The 22,255-nt window shown below is 39.1% G+C and overlaps 1 protein-coding gene across 1 annotated transcript in view; it reads left to right on the forward strand.

Annotated features, from left to right (window-relative positions):
* Positions 1-13,398, forward strand: part of SPRED1 (sprouty related EVH1 domain containing 1) — a 62,844-nt gene extending 49,446 nt beyond the window's left edge. Inside the window, exons 5-7 of the mRNA XM_080931699.1 lie at positions 3,557-3,715; positions 6,969-7,070; positions 8,986-13,398. Of these exons, the coding sequence (XP_080787825.1) occupies positions 3,557-3,715; positions 6,969-7,070; positions 8,986-9,633 (909 nt within the window). The 3' untranslated portion in view covers positions 9,634-13,398. The remainder of the gene's footprint in view (positions 1-3,556; positions 3,716-6,968; positions 7,071-8,985) is intronic.
* The last annotated feature ends 8,857 nt before the right edge of the window (positions 13,399-22,255 follow it).

Here is a 22,255-nt window from a genome sequence, read left to right on the forward strand (position 1 = left end):
CCTCACACCAGGTCCCCTGAAGAGTGGCATACAGTTCCAGTATGTGAACCACTGAGCTATTTTTTTTTTTAAGTCCCAAGATAGCACTATTTTAAGAGCCCATGTCCAAGATTGAAACTGCAAAGAGAATTCTTAAGTTCACCCTAAGACTGTACAGTTTATCGAGTGAATGAATGAATGGGGGAGGGGTGCATGTGTGTAATAGGGAATGTGCACCACAGTACACATGGAGAGGTCAGATGACAACTTTTGGGAGTCAGTTCTTCCACCATGTGGGTTCTAGCAGTTGAATGCTTGTCATTAGGCTTGGTGGCATGTGCTTTTTTACCCACCGATTCATCTCATTTCATTAGCCCATGGTTACTTAATTTTTTACAAATTGTTTTTTTTTTTTTTTTGTTTGGTTTTTTTTGGACCATCACTTGTAAAGACAATTAGAATATAGTTTAAAAGTATAACATATAACCTGTTATTCAATTTTTCATTAATTGGCATGAATTGTTGATGTGCTGGTTTAGGAAGATGTTACTTTTAATATGGTTCTGTTTGAGAGTTGAATGCCTGAGTGGCCTTTAGTTCGTGGTAAGTATTTTCATGTATTACACACAGCTATCATCTTCTAGACAGACAGTCACATAGCTCTACACATTTCCAATGCTTGTTAGGTTGCATTTTATTATCCACACTTAACATACATTTTTGTTTAAAGTTTTTTCTTAAGGTTTATTTCTTTCTTTTTTTTTCTATGTGTATTGCTGTTTGGCTTGCATGTATGTCTGTATGAGGGTGTCAGATGCACTAGTTAGAGGTGTGAGTTGCCATGTAGGTACTATGAATTGAACCCAGGACTTCTGGCAGAGTACAAGTGCTCTTAACCACTGAGCCATCTCTCCAGCCTTTTGTTCAAGTTAAAGTAAAATGTAATCTTGGGCTAGAATCTTAGAAATAGGTTTATCAAGAAGGGTTATATGGGGACTGGAGAGATGGCTCAGTGGTTAAAGAGCACTGACTGCTCTTCCAGGGGTTCTGAGTTCAAATCCCAGCAACCACATGGTGGCTCACAACCATCTGTAATGAGATCTCATGCCCTTTTCTGGTGTGTCTGAAGACAGCTACAGTGTACTTAATAAATAAATAAAATTATTTTTAAAAAAGGGTTATATGAAGATTTATGTAGTTAGCAAGAACTAAATAACTACTACTTAGTGTCTCAAAAATAGATCTATAAAAACTTAAAAGTGCCTTTAAGCCAAATTAATTTTTTATTGTACGTTTTTATGTAAGCCAGGACATGTACTGATTTTTTTTGTACTATTATTTTTCGACAAATATTATGTTTTGACATTTTTATGTTCCCTCCTTACTTTTTAATTATAATTACTATGTTAAGGTTGCTTAAGTAGAATAATGTGTGCTAGTGATGTTTCTAGATAAAACCCTTAGGAAAATACAGGGTTAAAAACTTGAGGGAAACATGGTGGCACATACCCTTAATCTCAGTCCTACACAGAGGCTGACAGGTCTCCATGAGGTTAAGGCCAGTGAGATGACATAGTGAGTTCCAGAACACCAGGGCTAGATATTTAGTGAGACTCTGGGTGTGTGTGAGGGATCTAGTTTATTCTTAATTATGCAAAGCATCTGAGGAGATCTATTAAACAGAGTAGGAGTTGTGGCCAAATCTAAACTGAATGGGTTCTAGAAACACGACAATGTGTGTGAAAGAATTAGAAAATTTGTTTTTGTACTTTATACAGTTTTAACTACTATATATTTGTATATGTTTATGTTTATATATATTTATAATTAAGGTTGGATATCATCTAGCCACACATCAAACTGGTATGTGATAACTTCAAGGATGAAATTCTTGAGCAAGTGCCATGCAGTACAGTTCTTTTGCTTATAAGATGAAGTTTGTGGGTTGTTTCTCTCCTAGTGCATTACTGTGAACCAGCAGTTGTTTACCTTAGTAAAGTGCTTGTGGGATTCTGATTCTCACCTTCTCTTTGCTAGTGTGTGCCATTCTCTTACAGCCTTGGTAGTTGGGACTCTGTAAGTAGGGCATTGGGATAAAACCCAAAAGTCTTCATTAGAAATGATGGGACTGAGTAATGACAAGAGGAAGTAGATTAGAAAGTGGCTGAGAAGGCTCACAGTTTAGAAACTCATTGTATGGATAGAAAAACTTAATCTTTCTCATTTGGGAACTCTGACTAGGGTGTAGAAAATTGCAGAATATTATATCAGGCGAAAAGATATATTATTTAAAATAATGCTGACTGATCCACTGGTAGAGTATATTTGTATTATATTTTAAAACATGGTGACTATATATCAAAACTAAGGGGGAAATCATAATCTTAATATTTTATAGAAAGAAATTAACAAAAATAAACTGGTTCATCTGCTTCAGCATTGTGTAAAGTGTATATACATACTTAAAAAATGTCACTCAACTTCACAGAACAGAAATACAGAATTCTACCCAAGTTATCATAGTAATCCTAAACTATGTAACTGTTGGTGTTTGTGTTTGTTCTGATACATAATTGATATAAGGCTTACTGTTTTGGAAGGAAGATTTTGTGACTTTCCTTAGTGCTGGGGATAGAACCCAGGTCGGTGCCCATGCTGTCAAGTGCTGGGACTGCTTTTCACGTAAATGGCTACAGTTATTTTGTAATTTAAAAATAAGTTCTAGATAAATTAATGGTTACAGACAATTGTTACAGAGCAAAAAGTAGAGTTTTACTTGTAAACTTAAAAGACCCTAGTAAATTTATGTAATTTACTTGTTTATTTTAGAAGTAGCATTTACATACTCTTTAAAACTTATTTAAGAAATGAATTACACATTTTGAACCTTTAACCTTACTAGCACTGTAAAGGCTATTCCAAATTATTTAGAATAGTTTGGGTAATGATTTGAGCCAGTGAAAGTACTCATTCATTTCTACTTGACTGTCAAATTTTCTTCTCAGTTAAAGAAGACAAAACAAGTAGCATAATCTACAGTGAAAAGGAAACCTAGGTGTGTTTTATACTGTGCCACATCACACTTCTGTGACATTCATTTTATAGTCACCTTTGTGTCACTTTGGGGTGGTCTCAGATGACTGTCAGTAATGGAGCATCTCCTGTCTAAGTGTGATGGTGTCAGCATCTGTAAGCCATCAGCAAGTTCAGGCTCACAGTGCATTTAACATGATAATGCATCACTGTTGTTCATGTATCAGTGTAGTTTTTACTGTGTGATTTTTAGTTGTATTTTGTAAATTGTTATATTTGTTTGTATTTCCCTCCCAATCTCTTCATCTTTTATGTCTTTGATTTACTTACTGTCAGTATAATTAAAAGTTATCATTAGATTTCTGTAGAACAAAAGAAATGTAGCCTTTTATTTGTTTTGAGTTGTTATTAATAAGAAATCCATTTTGTTCATAAAGTGTCTTCTAAATTTCTTCTAAAGTTCAGGGACTTGCCTTTTATAGTGGTGGCAATGGCATAGACTTACTAACTGCGCTAAAATACCTTTCTTTGTTGTTCCCATTAGACAACTGAGGAGGACACGTCCCAGTCCCTAGTGAAGGATCACTTTTTTCAGCAAGAGACAGTTGTTACCAGTGATCCTTACAGAAGCTCAGACATAAGACCATTGCCCTTTGAAGATCTGAATGCCAGAAGAGTTTACTTGCAAAGCCAAGTCAGCCAGGTGAGAAAATGAATGTTGTTTACGTGAATAGCTTATAGAAAAGCTGGGTTCCTCCACTCTTTTCTGTGTTATGAAATTATATAACGGTTATAGAGAGTGAGCCTAGAACTTCAAGGTGACTTCAAGAAGAGACATGCAGTCTCCATTACAGAGAGCACCATGAACAAAAGTGTGTGTGATCTGGTAGGAAATCACACATACTAAAAACAAAGGAAAAGGTGCAGAGAACAGTACTAGGTGATTGAATGTTCATACTGTAGAAAACATCTTGGAGTTTTACCTAGTGTATTTTTCATAAATTTAAGTACATAATTGTATACTAGGTTGTACAAGAAACCAGAGACAACACAGAACATTCTTATGCGTTGTCAATTTTAATCAAAAACAAATTGGAATAATCTTCCCATTTGCATTCCCACAGGCAGTTGACATTTCCTAGAACACTTACTAATCCTCTTCTTTTATCCTGAAGTAATCAGTAGGTGGAAATAAATAGTATTTTATCATGATTATAAGTTTTGCCTTTTTGATCACTAATGTGTTGAGCAAACCATCTTCTTGTGTTTATTGGCTATTTAGGAAATTTTTTATAAAGAAGCTAGAAATTCTCATATTAAGTTGTCTGATTTTTGTCTTACTGATTTGCAAGGATGGTCTTGCATTATTTTGGAATCAAGTTCTTTGTTAGGTAAATGATTTACAACCTCTTCATTGTTTAGTATTCTGGTCTGTAAGTTAAGTAATACCAGAATTTACCTCCAAAAGTTATGAAATTAGGATGATAAGTGTGATACATACAGCACTTAGGAAAAGTGTTTTATTAAATAAGGACAACAGTATTTATTCCTAGTCTCATATAATTGAAGTGTTTCCTGATCTCCGAGATTGTACACAGAACAAAACAGGAGTTAAATTTGATGGTTAGTTTCTCTTAAAGCTCTACATTTATTTGTCAAGGGTTAATATACAAAATTATGGGTTTGATAATTGTTTTCATATTTACCAAGAGTAAAATAGCGTCCACACTTCTGTAGTGGAGCTCCATTGTCCTTATTCCCTTCGTAGAACTGATTTGTTAGAGCCTCCCCTATCGGTGCGTAGAGCCTGTCACATACCAGACTCCCTGTGTGCCTGGGTCTGCTTCTCCTGTCCTGGAGTGATGTGCAGCCCCTTTGCCTCTGCACCTGGAGTCCCAACTCTGTAAGAAATGTTGATGTGTAGCAAATGTCGTAACTTAGCAGCTTGGTAACTTTAATTTTTAAAATTTTTGTGTGTTTTATATTTGAATTGTTTTGAATCTGTGCATTAGCTTGAGAGACTTAGTCAATCGTGAAAGTAGTATATCCTTCTACTTAGTTCTTCTATTTCTCTTAACATTTTCTTCAAGAAAAGAGACTGTGTATCAGATTTACTCCTTTGTGTTTTATTGCCATTATGAGTAGAATCCTTTTAAACGTCTCTTAGCCAAAAGCTTATTTTGTGACCCCTTTGAAAATAAAGTATCTTGAGATAAAAAAATAAAAAAACAAAACCCCAAAACCTCTCTTACCACTAACTTTGAAAAAGCATCTTCTGCTTTTTAACCTGGTAAGTTATCATAAAGATTGTAGAAATAGTTGTAATTTCCAGTGTTTTTAAAAGCAGCACTTAATTGCATCTTTTGACATCATTGCTAAAGCAAAAGTGTATAAAAGCATCATTGTCCATTTGTCTTTTTACTTACACATTACATGAGAGAACAGTATCTGTTTTACCAATTCATTAATCTAGATAGTTGTAGGGTTTGTATGTGTTTATATGTGTGTGTATGTGTGCTTTTTGAGATAGTAAAATAGGGATAGTAAATGAAAATGAACATTTTTACTTTTTAAAAGACTGTTACCCCTAAAAGTTTACAGGGAATGCTGGGACTTTGTTTCCCTCTACACTGTGTATTGAAACCAGGGCCTTATATGTGCTAGCCAAATGCTTTACCCCAGAGCTCTGTCCCCAGCCATTCAGACCATGTATTTATTATTAAACTTGAGGTCGTTACACTAAAGCCAAAGCAGTTTTCTCTTAATCCCTTCTCTGTAATGCTGTTTTCCTTACTGGTATAGTTTCAGTTGCATTTTCAGATCACACTTTTATTACATGTGACAGGGTTTGGTGCAGGTTTCCATGCCAACAATAAAAGGAAACAGAATGACTGAAACACCAGTAACCGGTAATCCTGATCTAACTCCAATCAAGTTGTAACTATAATCTGTTTCCATGATTAAATGTTCTTTATAACCCAAGCTAAGAAATCTATCAGGACATTGACTGCCCTCCCTCCTGATATTTTTAAAAACATAATTCATATACCAGAAAATTACGCTTTTTAAGGTAGTTAACATTTACAAGATTGCGCAGTCACCACTACTCAATTCCAGGGCACTTGTATCACTCCGGATACCCCACTAGGGGTATTGTCCACCCATTTCTTTGCCTTTAGCAGCCACTGTTTTGACACATGTTGATGCTGATTCTTGTTGCTGAAGAATACTCCCCACACAGAAGTTCTTCTCCTGGTGTGTTGTGTTATTTGTTACTGTCAGCAGTTGACAGATGATTGTTGCTTTGGCAGGATTTTATTTTGTAGTCCAGACTACACTAGTACTCCCATCTTGTAGATCAGATTGTCTTTAAGTTCCAGTGATCTTCCTTCAGAAGCCTCCAAAGAGCTGGGGTTACCACAGGTCTGGCTGCCATGCCTAGCTTCTGCCTTGTTTGTTCATTGGAAGATGTTACTTGTTAAATTAGAGTTTTAAATATATTTCTACAATAATAGCAACATAGTTCTTCTGTCCAAAAGTAAAATGGTGAGAAAGTGATTCTGCTTTTCTTTTTCTAAAAATTTCTTTATTTTGTATATGAATATTTTGCTTATATGTATATTGTACATCACATTTATGTTTGCTGCCTGTGGAGGCCAGAAAAGAGCTTGGATCCCTGAACTCTGTTACAATGGCTATGAACCATTGTGTGGATGCTGGGAACCAAATCCAGGTCCTCTGAAAGAGTAGCAAGTGTTCTTAAGCACTGAGCTGTGTCTCCAGCCCCTTACCTGTTCTGCTATTTATTAAAGAAGCGCTTTGGGGGGAGAGAGGGTGTTGGGCATGGGGAGCTGGTTAGACATGACTTTATACCGCTCAGGTTTATTGTACTTGGTTTTGTTAATAGTAGGAAATTATACTGCTCTCACTTACTATAGAAATTACTGGAATTTTAGATACCATTCAGTCAGCAAGGCCTAGACATTAAGAGCCGAAGTATGGAATACGTACAGCGGCAAATGTCTAAGGAATGTGGGAGCCTAAAGTCCCAAACTAGGGTAAGTAATGTTCTTTTATTTCCTGATCTAAAATGCCACAGTTTAGCATCCAAGAGTAATTTCTTTCCTGTTTGGATGAAATGTTCATGAGACTTAACAGTACATATCTGCTGCCTCTGTATGCCTAAACTCCATTCAATCTGAGTGGCTTTTGAATGACATCATCAGCTAGGACAAACAGGAACTGAAATGTTGTTAATTTAGTGCATGCATCCTTCCCCTACACAGAATAACACGCACCTGCATCCAAGAGTCCCAAAGGCTTATTCCGATCCAACATCTACTCTTAAGTCCTAAGTCTTGAGCTGTCATCCCACCAGAGTGTGTGTGACCCTTGGGAAATGATCCATCTGGAGACAGAATTCCTCTCCAGCTGTGAACCTGTTGGACCAGATAGAAGACAGCTTCTAGAATACAGTGTTAGGAAAGCATAGGGTAGAAATAGTCCCATTACAGAAATGAGAGGCTGAAAAGAAGATGTCATAGCTCATCCTCAGGAAGGTAAAACCATAAGCATTTGATGTGATTTTAGAGCTTGGAATTAATCATCTTTGGTTTTATGCTTGTCCTTTTTTGTGTTTGGTTTGGTAGTTCTCCATGCTTCTTCTTCACCCCATGCACCATTGCTGTCATCAAGGTCTTAGAATACCAAAGCATGCATGGTCTACTGATGTAGACGAGCCTTCCCTCAAAAACTGCAGAGGCTGTCGCAGTCCTTGCTTCAGAGTCAGGCTTCTTTACTGGAGAGATGGGGCATGCCTGTAGACACAGTGCTCTTGGCATGTTTTTAAGAAATCCAGTGATCTAACCTGTCTCCATCCTGACCTGGCTGCTTTCATCCATGTTGGCAGCATTTTTGCTTTATCCAGCTCTGTGCCTGGTATCCTCTCCACTTCCCCAATGTTTGTAATTAAGTTTCACTGGCGATTATCCAAGAGATTATCCAATTGCTTAGCAAGTCCTTCAGCTTGTTCTTGCATGCATACATGCACAGAAACACACATACCACACGCGCGCACGCACACACATACACACACACACACACACACACACACACACACACACGGTATAAGCAACAAGAAAGCTGCCACAGCTTCAGCATTTCTGAATATCTTTACATCCAAGTTCTATCTTCTAAGTGTGCAAACATGTTTTGTTTTTCCCATTGTCCAGTAGTATGTTCCTTTTTCAGAGTCTTCACTATGAGGACCTTATAGGCCATATTCTATGTATAGTTTCTCTGAGGCTTTGACATACAACATAAAACACTGTTAAATCATTACTCATTTCTCCATTTTTAAAGCCGTAGTACTGTGGCACCCAGCTTCTTGGCACTAAAAATCTGTGAAAAAGAACTAGTGGAATGAGTTGATGAAGCTTCTGTTTTTAGGGATTGGCTCATCCAGTAATGGGATGCAAATCCAAAATCTAATCCAGGTCTCACAGCACAGACCCACAAGCCCAGCTACTTGAGGCTAGATCAAGAGGAATGAGAGCATGGGAAAAGCCTCAATAGCTTCGTGAGACCTTATCTCAAAATACAAAGTGCAAAGAGAACTAGGTGATGGAGCTCAGTGGTAGACTGTATATCTAGCAGGCATAAAGTTCTAGGTCTAATCTCCAGTACTGGAGAAAAATAAAAGTCAAATATGTGGGATAAGACATTAAGATAGAGATGAGGGAAAAAACTGGAGCCTGCATCCAAAGGCACTCTGCTGGCAGAACTTCATCTTCCTGTACAGGGAGACAGTCTTATTTAAGGTGCCATCTGATTCCATATGTTCCACCAGTTCAAATGTTGATCTCATTTAAAATTTTGTCACAGAGCTTCTTGAATGAATCCCTAAGTAGGGTCACTCTACCAAACTGACATAAAATTAACTACCTTACTTTTTGCAATTTTTATCTTGTCTAGGTTCCTTTGAAGTCAATCAGACATGTCAGCTTTCAAGATGAGGATGAGATTGTTAGAATAAATCCTCGAGATATCTTAATACGTCGGTATGCAGACTACAGACATCCAGACATGTGGAAAAATGACTTGGAGAGAGATGATACTGACTCCAGTGTTCCATTTTCTAAACAAGACAGTAAAAAGTCAGACTATCTCTACCACTGTGGGGATGAGACTAAGTTAAGTTCTCTCAAAGACTCTGTGGTATTTAAGACACAGCCTCCCTCATTAAAATTTAAGTCAAAACGAAGAAAAGAGGATGGGGAACGTTCTCGCTGCATGTACTGCCAGGAAAGGTTTAATCATGAAGAAAATGGCAGGGGGAAATGCCAGGATGCCCCTGATCCTGTTAAAAGATGCATATATCAAGTTAGTTGTATGCTCTGCGCCGAGAGCATGCTGTATCATTGTATGTCAGACTCAGAGGGAGACTTTTCTGACCCTTGTTCGTGTGACACTAGCGATGACAAGTTCTGCCTAAGGTGGTTAGCCCTGGTCGCTCTGTCTTTCATTGTACCATGTATGTGCTGCTACGTCCCCTTGAGAATGTGTCACCGCTGTGGTGAGGCATGCGGGTGCTGTGGTGGGAAACATAAGGCTGCTGGGTGAAGTAGTCCAGGTCCAGCATGAGCTTGAAATCTTCATCTCCAGGAATTAGCTAACTTGGATTTGTGGAAGCTGTTGGCAAGCAATATGGAAACTTGCCTGGTATCATTGGGGCCATGCGTGGAGGAAGCAGAACCCGTCAGTTCTTGTGATTTACAGATGCTAGTCATGCCTGATGTTTTCTCTGAGTGCATGGAATGTTCTGGGACAGATCATAGAGCATTTACAGAAAGAAGTCAATTCTGGTTATTGACTACAAAAGGTCAACATAAAATATGATCCAACTAAAAGGGATTAATTTTGGCATTTTTATATTTATGCACTAGGTGATGGGACTTTAAAGATTTGAATTCTTTAGGACATTAACTAAAACGTGCACTAAGGGATGGTGATTTCAGTACAGAAAAGTTAGTACTTGGGAAATTAAAAGAGATAAAACAAGCGCAACTAAATCATTAGTTGTTTTTTGAAAGCAGTTTTATGTATAAATAACAAATGTTTATATTTAACTAAATGTAAGGTACGAACTATGACATATTAAACTTTTCTTGCCCTTCCTAGTTCTGAGGTAGATGTGCACACATCTGCCGCCACATTCCATGTGTTGAGTATTTAACTCATCTAGCTAATAACGTTTGTATCCATGTGAAAGCTTTGGTAAGCTCATCCTCACTTCTCTTTGGCTGCAGTTTATATTGAGTTCTATCTGTACATTCTGGAAATCTAAAATCTTTAAAATACTCTAATAGCCTTGAGTGACCAACTTTTTTTAAAGCACAGATGTAATTGTCTAATGTTCTGATGGAAATGTAACACTTATTTTTATATAAAGAGACTGAGTAAACATAGAAGAAAGTGAGGGTTCTTTTAGTTGTTTTGTTTCTGTGGTATTCAACCAGCAAGTTGTTTTCTTTCAGAGTTTCCTCCTTCAGAGAACTGCATTTATAAACCTTTTACAAGGCAGAAGCATTAACTGGATAGTTAGTGTGAAACAGTTTCCACTTGAGATCTCCATGTATCTTTCTGCTGAGCTGGAATGTGTACAGCTGTTTCGTGGATTTCTCTGAGCTTAGTCCTCTGTGTTTACTGCTCACATAATGACAGTAACACCTTTCAGTTGCATTTTTATTACATTTAGGGAGCAAAGTTACTCTGCATTAACACATACACAGAACTCTCCCAGGAAGAAAGTATTTAATCCACCATTGTGAATGCAAATCTTGTATATCACATTCCTGTCGCAGAGCATTTGTATTATGGGATGTTTGATTTACAAAGTGGTGTGGTATGTTCCAACAAACAGGTTAAAAGTACTTTGAGGTCAAATTGTCTTTTTTTTTTTTTTTTTTTTTTTTTTTAAAGTGTTACATTAAAACTCTAACCTTGTGAGAGATTCTTTAAAAAACTCCCTTAGGAAAGAAAGTTAAGCAGTGTGCCTTTTTTGCCTTTTGGGTTTTTTTGTAATGGCTTAAAGCTGCTGAAATGATAGAAATGAAAACCACACTACCATTTGAAGTTCATTCTACAGGCTTTCGGTGTTGTTTCTGTACAGTCCGTTTAACGTGTCACACTGAGGCGTGTGCTGGCTTCCTTCTTTTGCCCCAGATCAAACTGAACAATGTATATATAACACTATCTGTCTGTAAAATACTTTTTTTAAGAAAGCGTTTATATTTATATGACAGCTCGAACTGACAACATTATGTATATAGATCATCTTGAAGTATTATTTCACATTGAAAAGAAGAAAAATATATTGATAACTATAGATGTTATGAAGAAGAGGCTATTTCTAGTTTTGTACTAAAAATCAATTGGATGAACTAAATCCAAAACAGAACATGGCAGCAGCAGTTTTCAGTCTTATTTTTACTGTTTCTATAGTGGAGGCTGCTACACAGATAGATGATCTTCATCCTTGGCGTTTTCAGATAAACTTGGTTTCCTAGAGCAGACTGTTAACTTTCAAAATTCCTTTTTATTGCTGAAATAGAATACTGGTTTTCCTTGTGAATGATTATTCATATTTGTAAGTTCTGGGTTTATAATTCAGGTTGGAGCAAGGTATGAATAAAGAAAATAACTTGCTGGCAATATAGGAAATGCCATGGAAATGAACTGTGTATATACTTCTGAGAAGAACAAAATTAATCTTTTTATTTCTGTTAAGCACTAGTCACTATAGTGCATCTCCTGGTTCTGTACTGTATTTTATACGCAGCGTACATGCTTTAATATTTTAATGTTTGTGCATTAATATTTTCAGTTTGTTTAACCACTTTGCTGCTAAGATTTTGCCATCCTGTTCCCATTTTTTCCTTTACGATTTTAAACATTTCTCTTCATTAAAAACTATGATAATGAAATTGGTTTTTTTTACCTTGATTTTTGTAATTAGCACACATGAATTCAAGCCAGTCCAGAAAAGAAACTGATGATATAATGTTATTGAATCCCTTCATGAATTAGATGGACAGTTTAATCCAATTCCAAACATGTGCGGGTGGACTTAATGATTTCTTGTTCACTGTACAGATTTGGCACTGCCATTGGGCATTTTTAAAAAGATAATGTTTTTGTCTAAAGTTTAAGCAGATGGCTCCAAAAAAAAAAAAAAAAAAAAAAGCTGGTAAAGTAAATATTGAAAATGAATCATCTGAATGGCATGACCAGAAAAGTCTCCACCTGTTGGGCTTGTTTGCTCAAGATCAGTAGTTCTCAGAGGATGCCTGTGGCTTGTGAGGGAGCCTTTGATTTTCTGAGCAGGAATGCTTGTGGAGCTCTGTTGCCACCTGCTGGATGATTTTAGAACAGCGCTGAAAGATGGACACTCCCGCCGAGTAAAGAAGGGCTGTTCTGGGTGGCCATTGCCCACCAGACAAATCAGGGGTAAGGAATAGCTCAAAGGAATGTGAGTAAATCTTCCCCCAAACACATAAGGTTGCTGAAAGAATTTAAGCACTTTTTTTTCTCTTACACATCCTGTTTTAAATATTTATTGAAACTTGGAACTGGCAGTCAAGCTTACATGTGTACTAAAGCATTTATACAACCAGTTTCTTTAACTCAGAAGCCATTACCAAAATGGTATTCCTATTTTCTTCCCAGTACCAGTCAGGGAGAATTTTTTAAAGAAATAAACATAGTTACCTGTATTTTATCATGACAGCTCCAGAGAGTATGTATGTTTCTGAGCAGATGTTGATGAGGCAGTACTTAAAATTTCAAGAGAAAAACTTGAAACCACCTGTTTTCATTGGTTATTCAGCAGTGCCTAAAATGAGCTTCTGAAATAATACAAATGCACTTTTCAATTCATGTGTACAGTGCCGTCTAATTCTTGGGGTGAATCTGGCTTTTCCTCTCCTCTCTTCTCCCTTAGGTGAGTAGCACAGAGGCATTTCTTAGTGTTCATGTCAGTCTTCAGAGTGCAGAAAACATGGTGGGGAGAACTTTATGGATCTATCTTATATTGAAATGGAATGTCTGATCATATTTGCAACATGTAACTTGGATTAATGTGTTTCAAAGTAATTTTAATTGTAGTCCAACAGTGCATTGAGCAAGTGTAACTTTTTCTGAAAAATAACTTGGAGAACTTTAGTTAACCGATAAAACCAATTCATCACTAAATGTTGCTCTTACTCTTGATTTGATTCAGATCACATTTCTGCGTCTTACAGGAGACACCAAAAAGTTGTTAGTAAATGATAATAGAGCCGTAGGTGAGTCAAACAGAAAATGTTAAAAATGCGCATACACAGACAAGCAGAGGTGATTTATACAACCCAAAAGGTAGGTGGAGAGGGAAAGAACATTACAGTTACCTGGCAGCCGGGCCATTAGGAAACTTTTAAGTTGCTGTGCTATACTCTTATCCGTTGTTCCCAAAAGCTAAACTTGAAAAAGTCACTAGTTTTTAAATTTTTTTCAAGAATAATCTAGTCAAAAGCCTTTGTTATTAAAGATGCACAGTTTTTGTTGTGTGTGAACAGGTGTGTAGTACATTTTGCTTTCTGTTTTCTTGACCTCAGAAGTGCCTCACTTGTACATTACCCCCCTGAGGAGCCTGACTGCATCTTTCTAATAAGCAGTGGAAACCTGCTTGTCCCTTGTCCTAGTGCATCTCCCACAGAGCCAGCTATCTGAGAGCTGTGAGTATATAATGTAAACATGCACATACAAGTGTGTAACTGCTTTTGTTCAATCCTGTCATGTAATTGGACGTATCAGATGGTAGACTTTGTTTCAGTGATTTCTCCTCCCCTGGAATTACCCAATTAAACCAAATCATGAAATTTAAAAGGGCCTTTTCTCACTTCTTCAGCGCATTATCGTAGCTGTGTAAGATACTAATCACTGGAGAAGAAAGTAGGGGAACTGAGTGCTTCCATTTGAACTGTGGTTTCATTCTTCAGAGCTGTATTCTAACTGAAAGTTCACCTACAGTTCAGCTGCCCGACTTCACCCTTGATTCCAGATAATTGTTAGTTGTTAATTTACACAGTTCCTAGTGTGTGCCCATGCTGCAACTACAACATATAGCCACCTTAAGGTTGTGTGGCAGATGTTTCACAAACTGCAAACTGTGCATGTTCTAGCCTTTGTAATACAGGACAAACAAGGGCAGAGCTGTAAGGGCTGAATCAATTGTGATAACACTGTGATACCCCCATAATGCTTTAAATTCTTATGTTACAGTTGTAGTATTCGAAGAATGAGCTATACCCTGGGTCATGTATGGCACATAATTGTTATTTGTAGCCTTTCAAAAAGTTACTTATGTTCTTTATGTCAAGTCAATACCAAGCTTAAGAACGGTTTTATAGCAGGGAAGTGGAATCGGGCTATTACTGAAATGATATATGCAACAGCATTGCTTAAGGGGGTAAAAGATGGCATCCTCTGTGGCTAAGGGTGCTTGCTAACTCTTCTGGGTTCCCTGAGTGGTTCCCAGCACCCATCAGGCTGTTGACAATGACATGTAATTTCAGATCCAGGGGATCTGATGTACTCTCTGATTATGGAGGACATATACACACAGAACACATATTCATGCAGACACATACATGCACATCAATAATTAAAATAGCTAGAGTGAGTCCCTCTAAAATTAACTGCTTTGAGATCCGAGTCCGATCCTTGAAATAAATGAGTCAAAAATCCATATGTAATATCAAGTAACAAAATAGCTAGAACTTTCCTTACTTTAATGTATGGATCTGTGCTTTCTCCTAAGAGAGGGATAGACTTGGGAGATGAGGAAATGCTCCTAAGGAACATCCTGGTCTACACATTTCATCTGACTCGAGAGTCCTGGTGCAGGTTTGCCTGTGCAGGATAGGAACAGTTCCGAGATCGAGTGTTTACAGTTAGAGGATAAGGGAATCCCATTTTCTATGGAGCCTTGGATTGCAGTAGAGCATTGGAGGATCCCTGAGCCTGGACGCTCTACTTGGTTCCTCACTGTACAGCGCTCTTCACTGGTGATGTTTCCCTCGAAGCCACGGAAAAACAGTGATCTCAAGTGAGTCGCTTATTGCGCCTCAAAGAATGGTGAGCCATTCTGATGTCAACTCTCTTATAAGCCTGTCCTTGGAGCCAGGTTGGACTTTACAGTGGGCCACTTCTTAAACATGGCAAGATTTCTGTTCCCCTTTCCTCAAAGTTAATGGCTGTACTAAGGAAATAACTGGTAGCAGCTAAGAGGCTATGTGTGAGTCTGTCAGAAGGGCAGGACCAATTGGAGGCTTGCCTAACTCTTACTTGTTAACTCATTGTCAGATGGGAACCGTCACCTTGATTTTCTTTAAGGTTTGTTGTGTCACGGGTCTTTGTAACCTCCCTACTGTCTTTCCTACATTTTTCTGCTTTAAAAATATTTCTTCAGCTTAATCTGTGGAAGAATTCATAAAAAGGAATTTTAATGATATATTCACACATAGGAGTGTGTGCACACACAGCCCCACCTCCTGCTGTTCTTAGAAAGGCTACATCAATGTAAAACACACAGCTTTTGCACCAAAAAGAATATGAACATTTATTCTTAGCCAAGTATGAGTGAATGTGGCCTAGGAACATGGATTCGAGTTACTGTGAATGACACATTCTGCTGTGGAAGCTTTTGCATAGACTTATGGTCACACGACAAGTCAGTTATAAATGCGTCCCCACGTACACTTAAAGGGGACCTTAGGCAGATGTGTTACAGTGGGAGGACACAGTCCTAAGTGCTGTATGATGACTTTTTTTTTAAGCTTTAGGGTGGAATAATGAGCTAATCTGCTAAAATAATAATTACTAATTTGTAATTAGTGCATTCCAAAGGTTTTACCTGATGTGCAAAAGGATGTCAGACATGGAGGGGGCATGGTAAAAGTGTTACTAAAAGAATTCTGGATAGCCCAATTCCTGCTCTGCAGCATTACAAGTCTTAATGACAAAGTTCTAGTCAGTTTGTAGAATCTATAACAGATGTGGCTTTTTCAAGGAATGTAAGATCATACCAAGAAGTCAGTGATTTTACCCTGCCTTACAATATAAAAGAACAATTCATGAGCTTCCTGCTAGTTAGTAAGTCTTATTCAAGTATGAAAGCAACAGACACAGATGCTGTGATGGTCATGCAAGAAGAAAATGGGGGGGGGGGGGGTGAAGAACGGTTACTTAATGAGATGCTGAGGAATCATGGAGTTCACTCAAATTACAGGGATGTAAGGTTCCCTTTTTATAAGAATGTCCCATTTAACAGATCCAAGGAAGTTCACATATTTGTGCAAGGCCATTGAGTTGCATCATGACAACCTGCATTAAATTTAACTCAACTACCCAAGTGTGTCTCTTCCAGAAAGTTCAGGATGCTCCAGTTTCAGTGATTGCCCTCATCCCTTGGACCTTTGTCCTTGTTCTTCTCTGTCTCGATGGACCGCGGCACCACTACCCCTCCAGCTGGCCGAGTCATGGCCCTGAGCCTTGCACTGAGATGGGAGTGGTGTAAGGCCCGGGTGTGCACGGCTCCCATCAGTACAGCCTCTGGTGGGTGCCATTCCCTCCCCTTTCCAGGCTCACATGTTTGGGGGTTTTTTGTTTTGTTTTTTGCTCTTCTTATCTTAGGTGTTTCTTGCTTCCATTCTTTGACCTCTGCCTTACCCACAATGACACTGAAGCAGTCTTAAGGTTTCAAAAGGAAATTCATGCAGGACTGGAAAGATGACTCAGGGATTCAGGCCACTCACTACAGAGAGTCTAGGTTTGCTTTTCAGCACCCACATCAGGCCTAACACAATTGACTGTAATTCCAGTTCCACAAGACTCGACACTGTCTTCTGACTTTTGAGACCACCTACAGACGCATGTAAATTTTATTCAAACGCACGAACATAAAATTAAATCCTGACTTAAGTACTAAGGCCACTAAAAGCTATGCTTTGACTATTTAGATGACAGTAAAAACAGGGTGAGCCTCTACCATGTTTGTGCAATGCCTTAGGTTCAAACAGAGTCCTCTGTTTCCTGGTCGTACTACTACCTCAGTTCTATTGTGTTTAGTAAATATGGGCACTCATCCACTACTTCCTGCAGCTTGATCTGCGATTGATTGAAATGATTTCCTTTGGAAGGAGAAGGTTATTAAACGTTTGTGTTTCTGAGAATGAGCTCACTGTCCTGAGCATGAGAGGCAGGCACTCCAACGACCTGTCTACTGGTCTATCCTAGACTTACCTCCTTGATGTCTGAAGCCCTTTTCTTCTAGTGAATGGTTCTTTTCTTAGGCTTGTAATTTGTCCTCATCATCTAGATTTCGAGGACCTAGAATCTCCATGGAAACGAGCCTCAGGAGTAACTGAGGTGGGAAGACCCACCCTAACTGGGTAGAACCATTCCATGGTCTGGGGTCCCAGAGTGCATAGAAGGGGAAAGCTAGCTAAGCACCAGCATGTATTCATCTCCCTCCACTTCCTGATGCAGTGTGATCAGCTTTCACAAGCGACTGTTGCTGTGACTGCACCACCAGATGAACTGTATCCTTCAGTTCTTGAGCCAATTAAACTTGTCATTAATGAATACAGTTTCTCAAAATTACAAAAGAAAAAAGGATGGGGGGGACTGCAGAAATGGTTGAGAGTGCAAGCTGCTCCTGGGGAGAGGACCTGGGTTCAGTTCCTAGTTCCACATGGCAGCTTAGATCTGTCTGTACCTCCGGTTTTAGGAGATCTGACCCCTTCTTTTGGTCTTCACCAAGACTATACAAAGATGGTGAATATACATACATACATGTAATAAAACCAAATCTTTAAAAATATGAAACATACTTTATTTTCATATATACATAGAATTTTATTTAAATGACTATTACTATATTGGGCAATAAAATAAATTTCAAAAGGCTTGGTTATAGATACTTCTCAGTGACGTTAAATATTTAAAAAACATTAAGGGCTTAGGTGTGCTGACTCACTCACTCTGTGAAGCTAGGCATGGTAGCACATGCCTAGAATTCCAGGTCTTTTACAGGAAAACCTATAGGAGGCTGAGGCAGGAGAATCCCTGGAGCCCATGAGTCAGGCAGCTTGGCATATGCAATGGGAAATAGCATCAAAAAAAGGTTTTGTTTCAAACAAGGTAGAAAAATGGGGACACAAACTTGATGTTGACTTCTTACTTCCGTACTCAGACTATGGTACTTGGGCACCACACAGGAACATGCGTATAAGATTAGGGCTGGGGAGATGGCTCAGTGGTTAAAGAACTAAGAATTAGATTGCCACCAGCCTAATGATCTGAGTTCTGTACCCAGGCCCCACGTGGTAGGACAGCTTGTCCTCTGACTACCATGTCTATGCTATAGTGTGCGTGCATGCCTATACACATATCTGCACACTCACACAAACACAGTAAATAATAAAAACAAAAAATACTTAAGAGTTTAAGATTATTTAAGCCAGAATAATAACAGATACCAATTATCAAGACAAGATACAGCCAAAGCATGCTTAGAGAAAATGTTAGACCTTTAACATTTAATTGTTAAAAGGAGAAAGTTACATTGAGCTACAGAAGAGCCAAAACAAAAAGCCCGAGAAGGAATAGCTTAATAAGTTCAAAGGAAGTAAGGAAAGAAGAGAACCATAAGATTAGACTCTAGTGAGCTGGAAAATAAGCAAAGTTTTTGGTCTCAACCTGAAACAAATGGCTAGTGGAGGTACTTATTAGCATTTCAAAGTAGATCCTGGCTGCCAGGTTCTCCCAGCATCCCTCAGTCCCTCATGATCAAAGCTGTTGTACTTTCCCTCCTCTAAATGTCACTGAGCTTCCCAGCTGCTCTTTCCTATACAGTCCAACCATTTTGGCTATTTTGGTCCTTTTTACCTTTGGCCTCTTAGCTCCTGATTCTCTCCTCCCCCTCTCTTCCCACCTTCCCTGATTTTAGTCTGTCAGTCCTGTCCACTCTGGGTCCTTCCAGATGTTTGTCTCTACCTCTGGCTGTTGATTCCCTCATCTCTACAATAAACTACCTCCTCTAGGAGCAGTCATGTTCTTTTTATTTACAATGTGGGCTTTCTAGATACCTGTTCAACCTTGTCTCTAGAGACACTGACTTTTTTTTCCGGTGCAAACCATTCTGTTTGCACACAATGATCTACAGAGGTTTTGTCTCTGTCTATACAGTCCATTTCCATGGTTACTGCTTAATAAACACATAAAGCCACTACATATATAAATAGCAAGATTTCACTAATAGTTTTTGTAGGGTTTTTTTTTTTTCTATGAATGAATGGAACAGAAAGAGTGTGTTTCAGATTTCTTTCTACATATACTAGAAACTGCAAGAGTAGGCTGAAGGTGGGGATGGAGGACAGGATGGGAGCACAGACAAAGAGATTGAGTGCTAGAGGAGAAGGGCTGAAGGATGGACAGAAGGAGGGGGGAGAGGGAGAATGCATTCACATACATGTGCATGCACGTACATGTTCATATATATATGTAAGTGCTTATGCTCTTGCAGGTGGAAGCTAGAAGTCAGCCTTGGTTATTTCTCAGGCATTAACCAAAAATAATTTTAGAGGGAAGGGGTCAAGGTCTCACTAATCTGGAACAGGACAGGTAGGTTAGGCTGGCTGTCATGGAACAAACACATTCCAGCACACTCTTAAAAGTCAACTGGCAAACCCATGGGATATAGAAGTCAAACCTAGAACCCTGTGCATACAAAGTAAGTTGCTCTACTGATCGAGCCCCCACTACCACCACTCAGCACACTAGCTTGGGGAACATCCAAATGCAGGTGGCACTGCCTCTAATGGTGGCTCACATATTTTTCGTGAACACAACCAGCGTTTCCAGTACCTAGCAGACAACCACACCATCTTTCCTTACAACATGAGCCAAGACTAACTCATGCGACCTTTCTGCCTGCAATCTAAGGCTTTTACGTGTTAATGTGGTTGGAAAACAAGTTCATGACATGAATATGACTTAAGATTCAAAGGTTGTCTGTAAGGTTGGCAATATAGAATGTGCATTTGTGTTAACTGGATGCTTTGAACTGTGCATCCAATGTGGAGTAGTGCTGGGTAGCCGTGACACGCTCTACAACCCACAAAGCACTCACTGTCTGGACTTTTAAAGATTTGTTTTTAAAGATTGTGTGTGTGTGTGTGTGTGTGTGTGTGTGCATCATCACAAGAATAATTGGGGGAGGAGGGACAAGGTCTCGTGTCTTTTTGATTGAATTCTGCATTTACCTATTTATTTAGACAGGATCATTCAGTGACTTGAGATTCTACTATCCTGCCTGGTCAACGAGCTTCCAGAATTCACTTCAGTCATCTATGTCCCTATCTCCCAGGGCAGGTTTTACAGGAGTGCTCTGCTGTTAACCTGCACGGCTTAGGCACTGACCAGACTAGGGCAACGTGGAGTGAAGAAAGGGCAGACACGTGCACAGAAAAGCTAGGATTGCTTGGGCTATGTTCTCTTAATACTGGCACACCAGCATCATTGGGGAAACCCAGCCAGTTTATTATATACACAGAAGAGAGGAGGAGGAGCTAGGCTAGCTGATCTCAGTAGGGGGTTCCTGTGAGGGAGCAGCATTGGGCTACAGGCATCAGGCAGGGAAGGTGTGGTTGGTAGTTTCTACACACTGTCAGCATCCCTACTAGGACTAGAGGAAGGCTTTGGCATTCTTCTAAGCCTGTCCTGGAGAAAGCCTAGCCATTCACTTGGATTTGGGGTACCGGGGTCTCTTGCGAAGCTCAAAACTTCATGTGCTCACTGAATCACCTCCCTGATTTGATATGGGTTCTAGGCATATGAACACAGGTTCCTGTGCTTTCCTTACTGACTGCCATTCACAAGTTAAATTTTTGGTTGTTTGGTTTTGATTTTGGAGATAGGCTTCCACATATCCCAGGCTGCCTTCAAGCTCTATGTAACAGAACAACTTTGCACAAATAATTCTGCTTCCTAAGTTCTGCAGTTCCAGGCCTACACCACCACACCCAGTAGTTATCTGTAGTGTTGGGAATCGAACCCGGGGTTTTGTGCATGCTTAACAAGTATTGTGCAATTGTGCTAGATCGCCATCTTCTCACAGGAGCTTTGAGGCTGATTTGAAACACAGGAAGTTCTAGCCTACTGTCTCCTCTCTACTGAATAGGCTTCTGATGTTTATTAAATTCCAGGTAGTAATTCAATGTGCAACTTTCTAGTCCCTCTTTAAAGAGCTGCCCTGGGTCCGTGCCAGAGCAGGTATTTCTGACTCACCTGCTCACTCAACCCCTTTGGATGTTTTTATCCCCAGAATTGAATGTGAAGGGAGGGCAGCTGAAGAGAGTGCTTGATGTGGCTTTGTTCCCACTAGGAGAGAAGGCTGACGGGACTGGGTCACTTCCATCTTCAAGTGTCCTTACACATTGCCTTGAGCCACATGCTATTTGATGAGTGAGATGATCTGCTTGTCAGCAACATTGGGTTGTCATGTTAAGACAATAGGGAGACTGACCAATGGCACTAGGGCAGTCTTAGCATTGCCATTCAGGCCGTTCAGTGCGTGAGAGCACTTGCTGTAAGTCTGAGGACCTGAGTTAAATCCTTAATGTTCATATAAAAAGCCAGCTCTAGCCATGTGCAACTCTATCCACAGTGTAGGGGGAGAGGTAGAATAGCCTAGTACCCACCCCCCAAAAGAAAACACTGAGTTCAAGATTCAGCAAGGGACTATGTCTCAAAGAGGAGGACACCTTGTACACTTTCTCTGATCTCTTCACATGCATTCACACATATATGTACATGCATATTTATACATTACATAATTGCCATTTAACACCCTTAAACATTCTTTTATGAGGGCTGACTTACTGAGTAAATACACTGACATGTGAGTGTAGCATCCTGAGTTTGATCCCTGGAGCCCACGCGAAGATAGAAGTTGGTCACTGACCTGCACGTGCATGTGTGGCACCAGTGCCCGAATGTACGTGAATGCACACACAATAATAAAAAGTAGTCCTTCAAGAGGCTTGAGATAAAGTTAATGGAAGAGGACTTTCCAGAACTTACAGGGGCCTGTGCTTAATTCTTAGCACTGAAATAAAAACAAATATGAAAGTAGTATAGTAAT

This window comes from Micromys minutus, assembly GCF_963924665.1.
Source record: "Micromys minutus genome assembly, chromosome: 17".
NCBI lineage: Eukaryota > Metazoa > Chordata > Mammalia > Rodentia > Muridae > Micromys > Micromys minutus.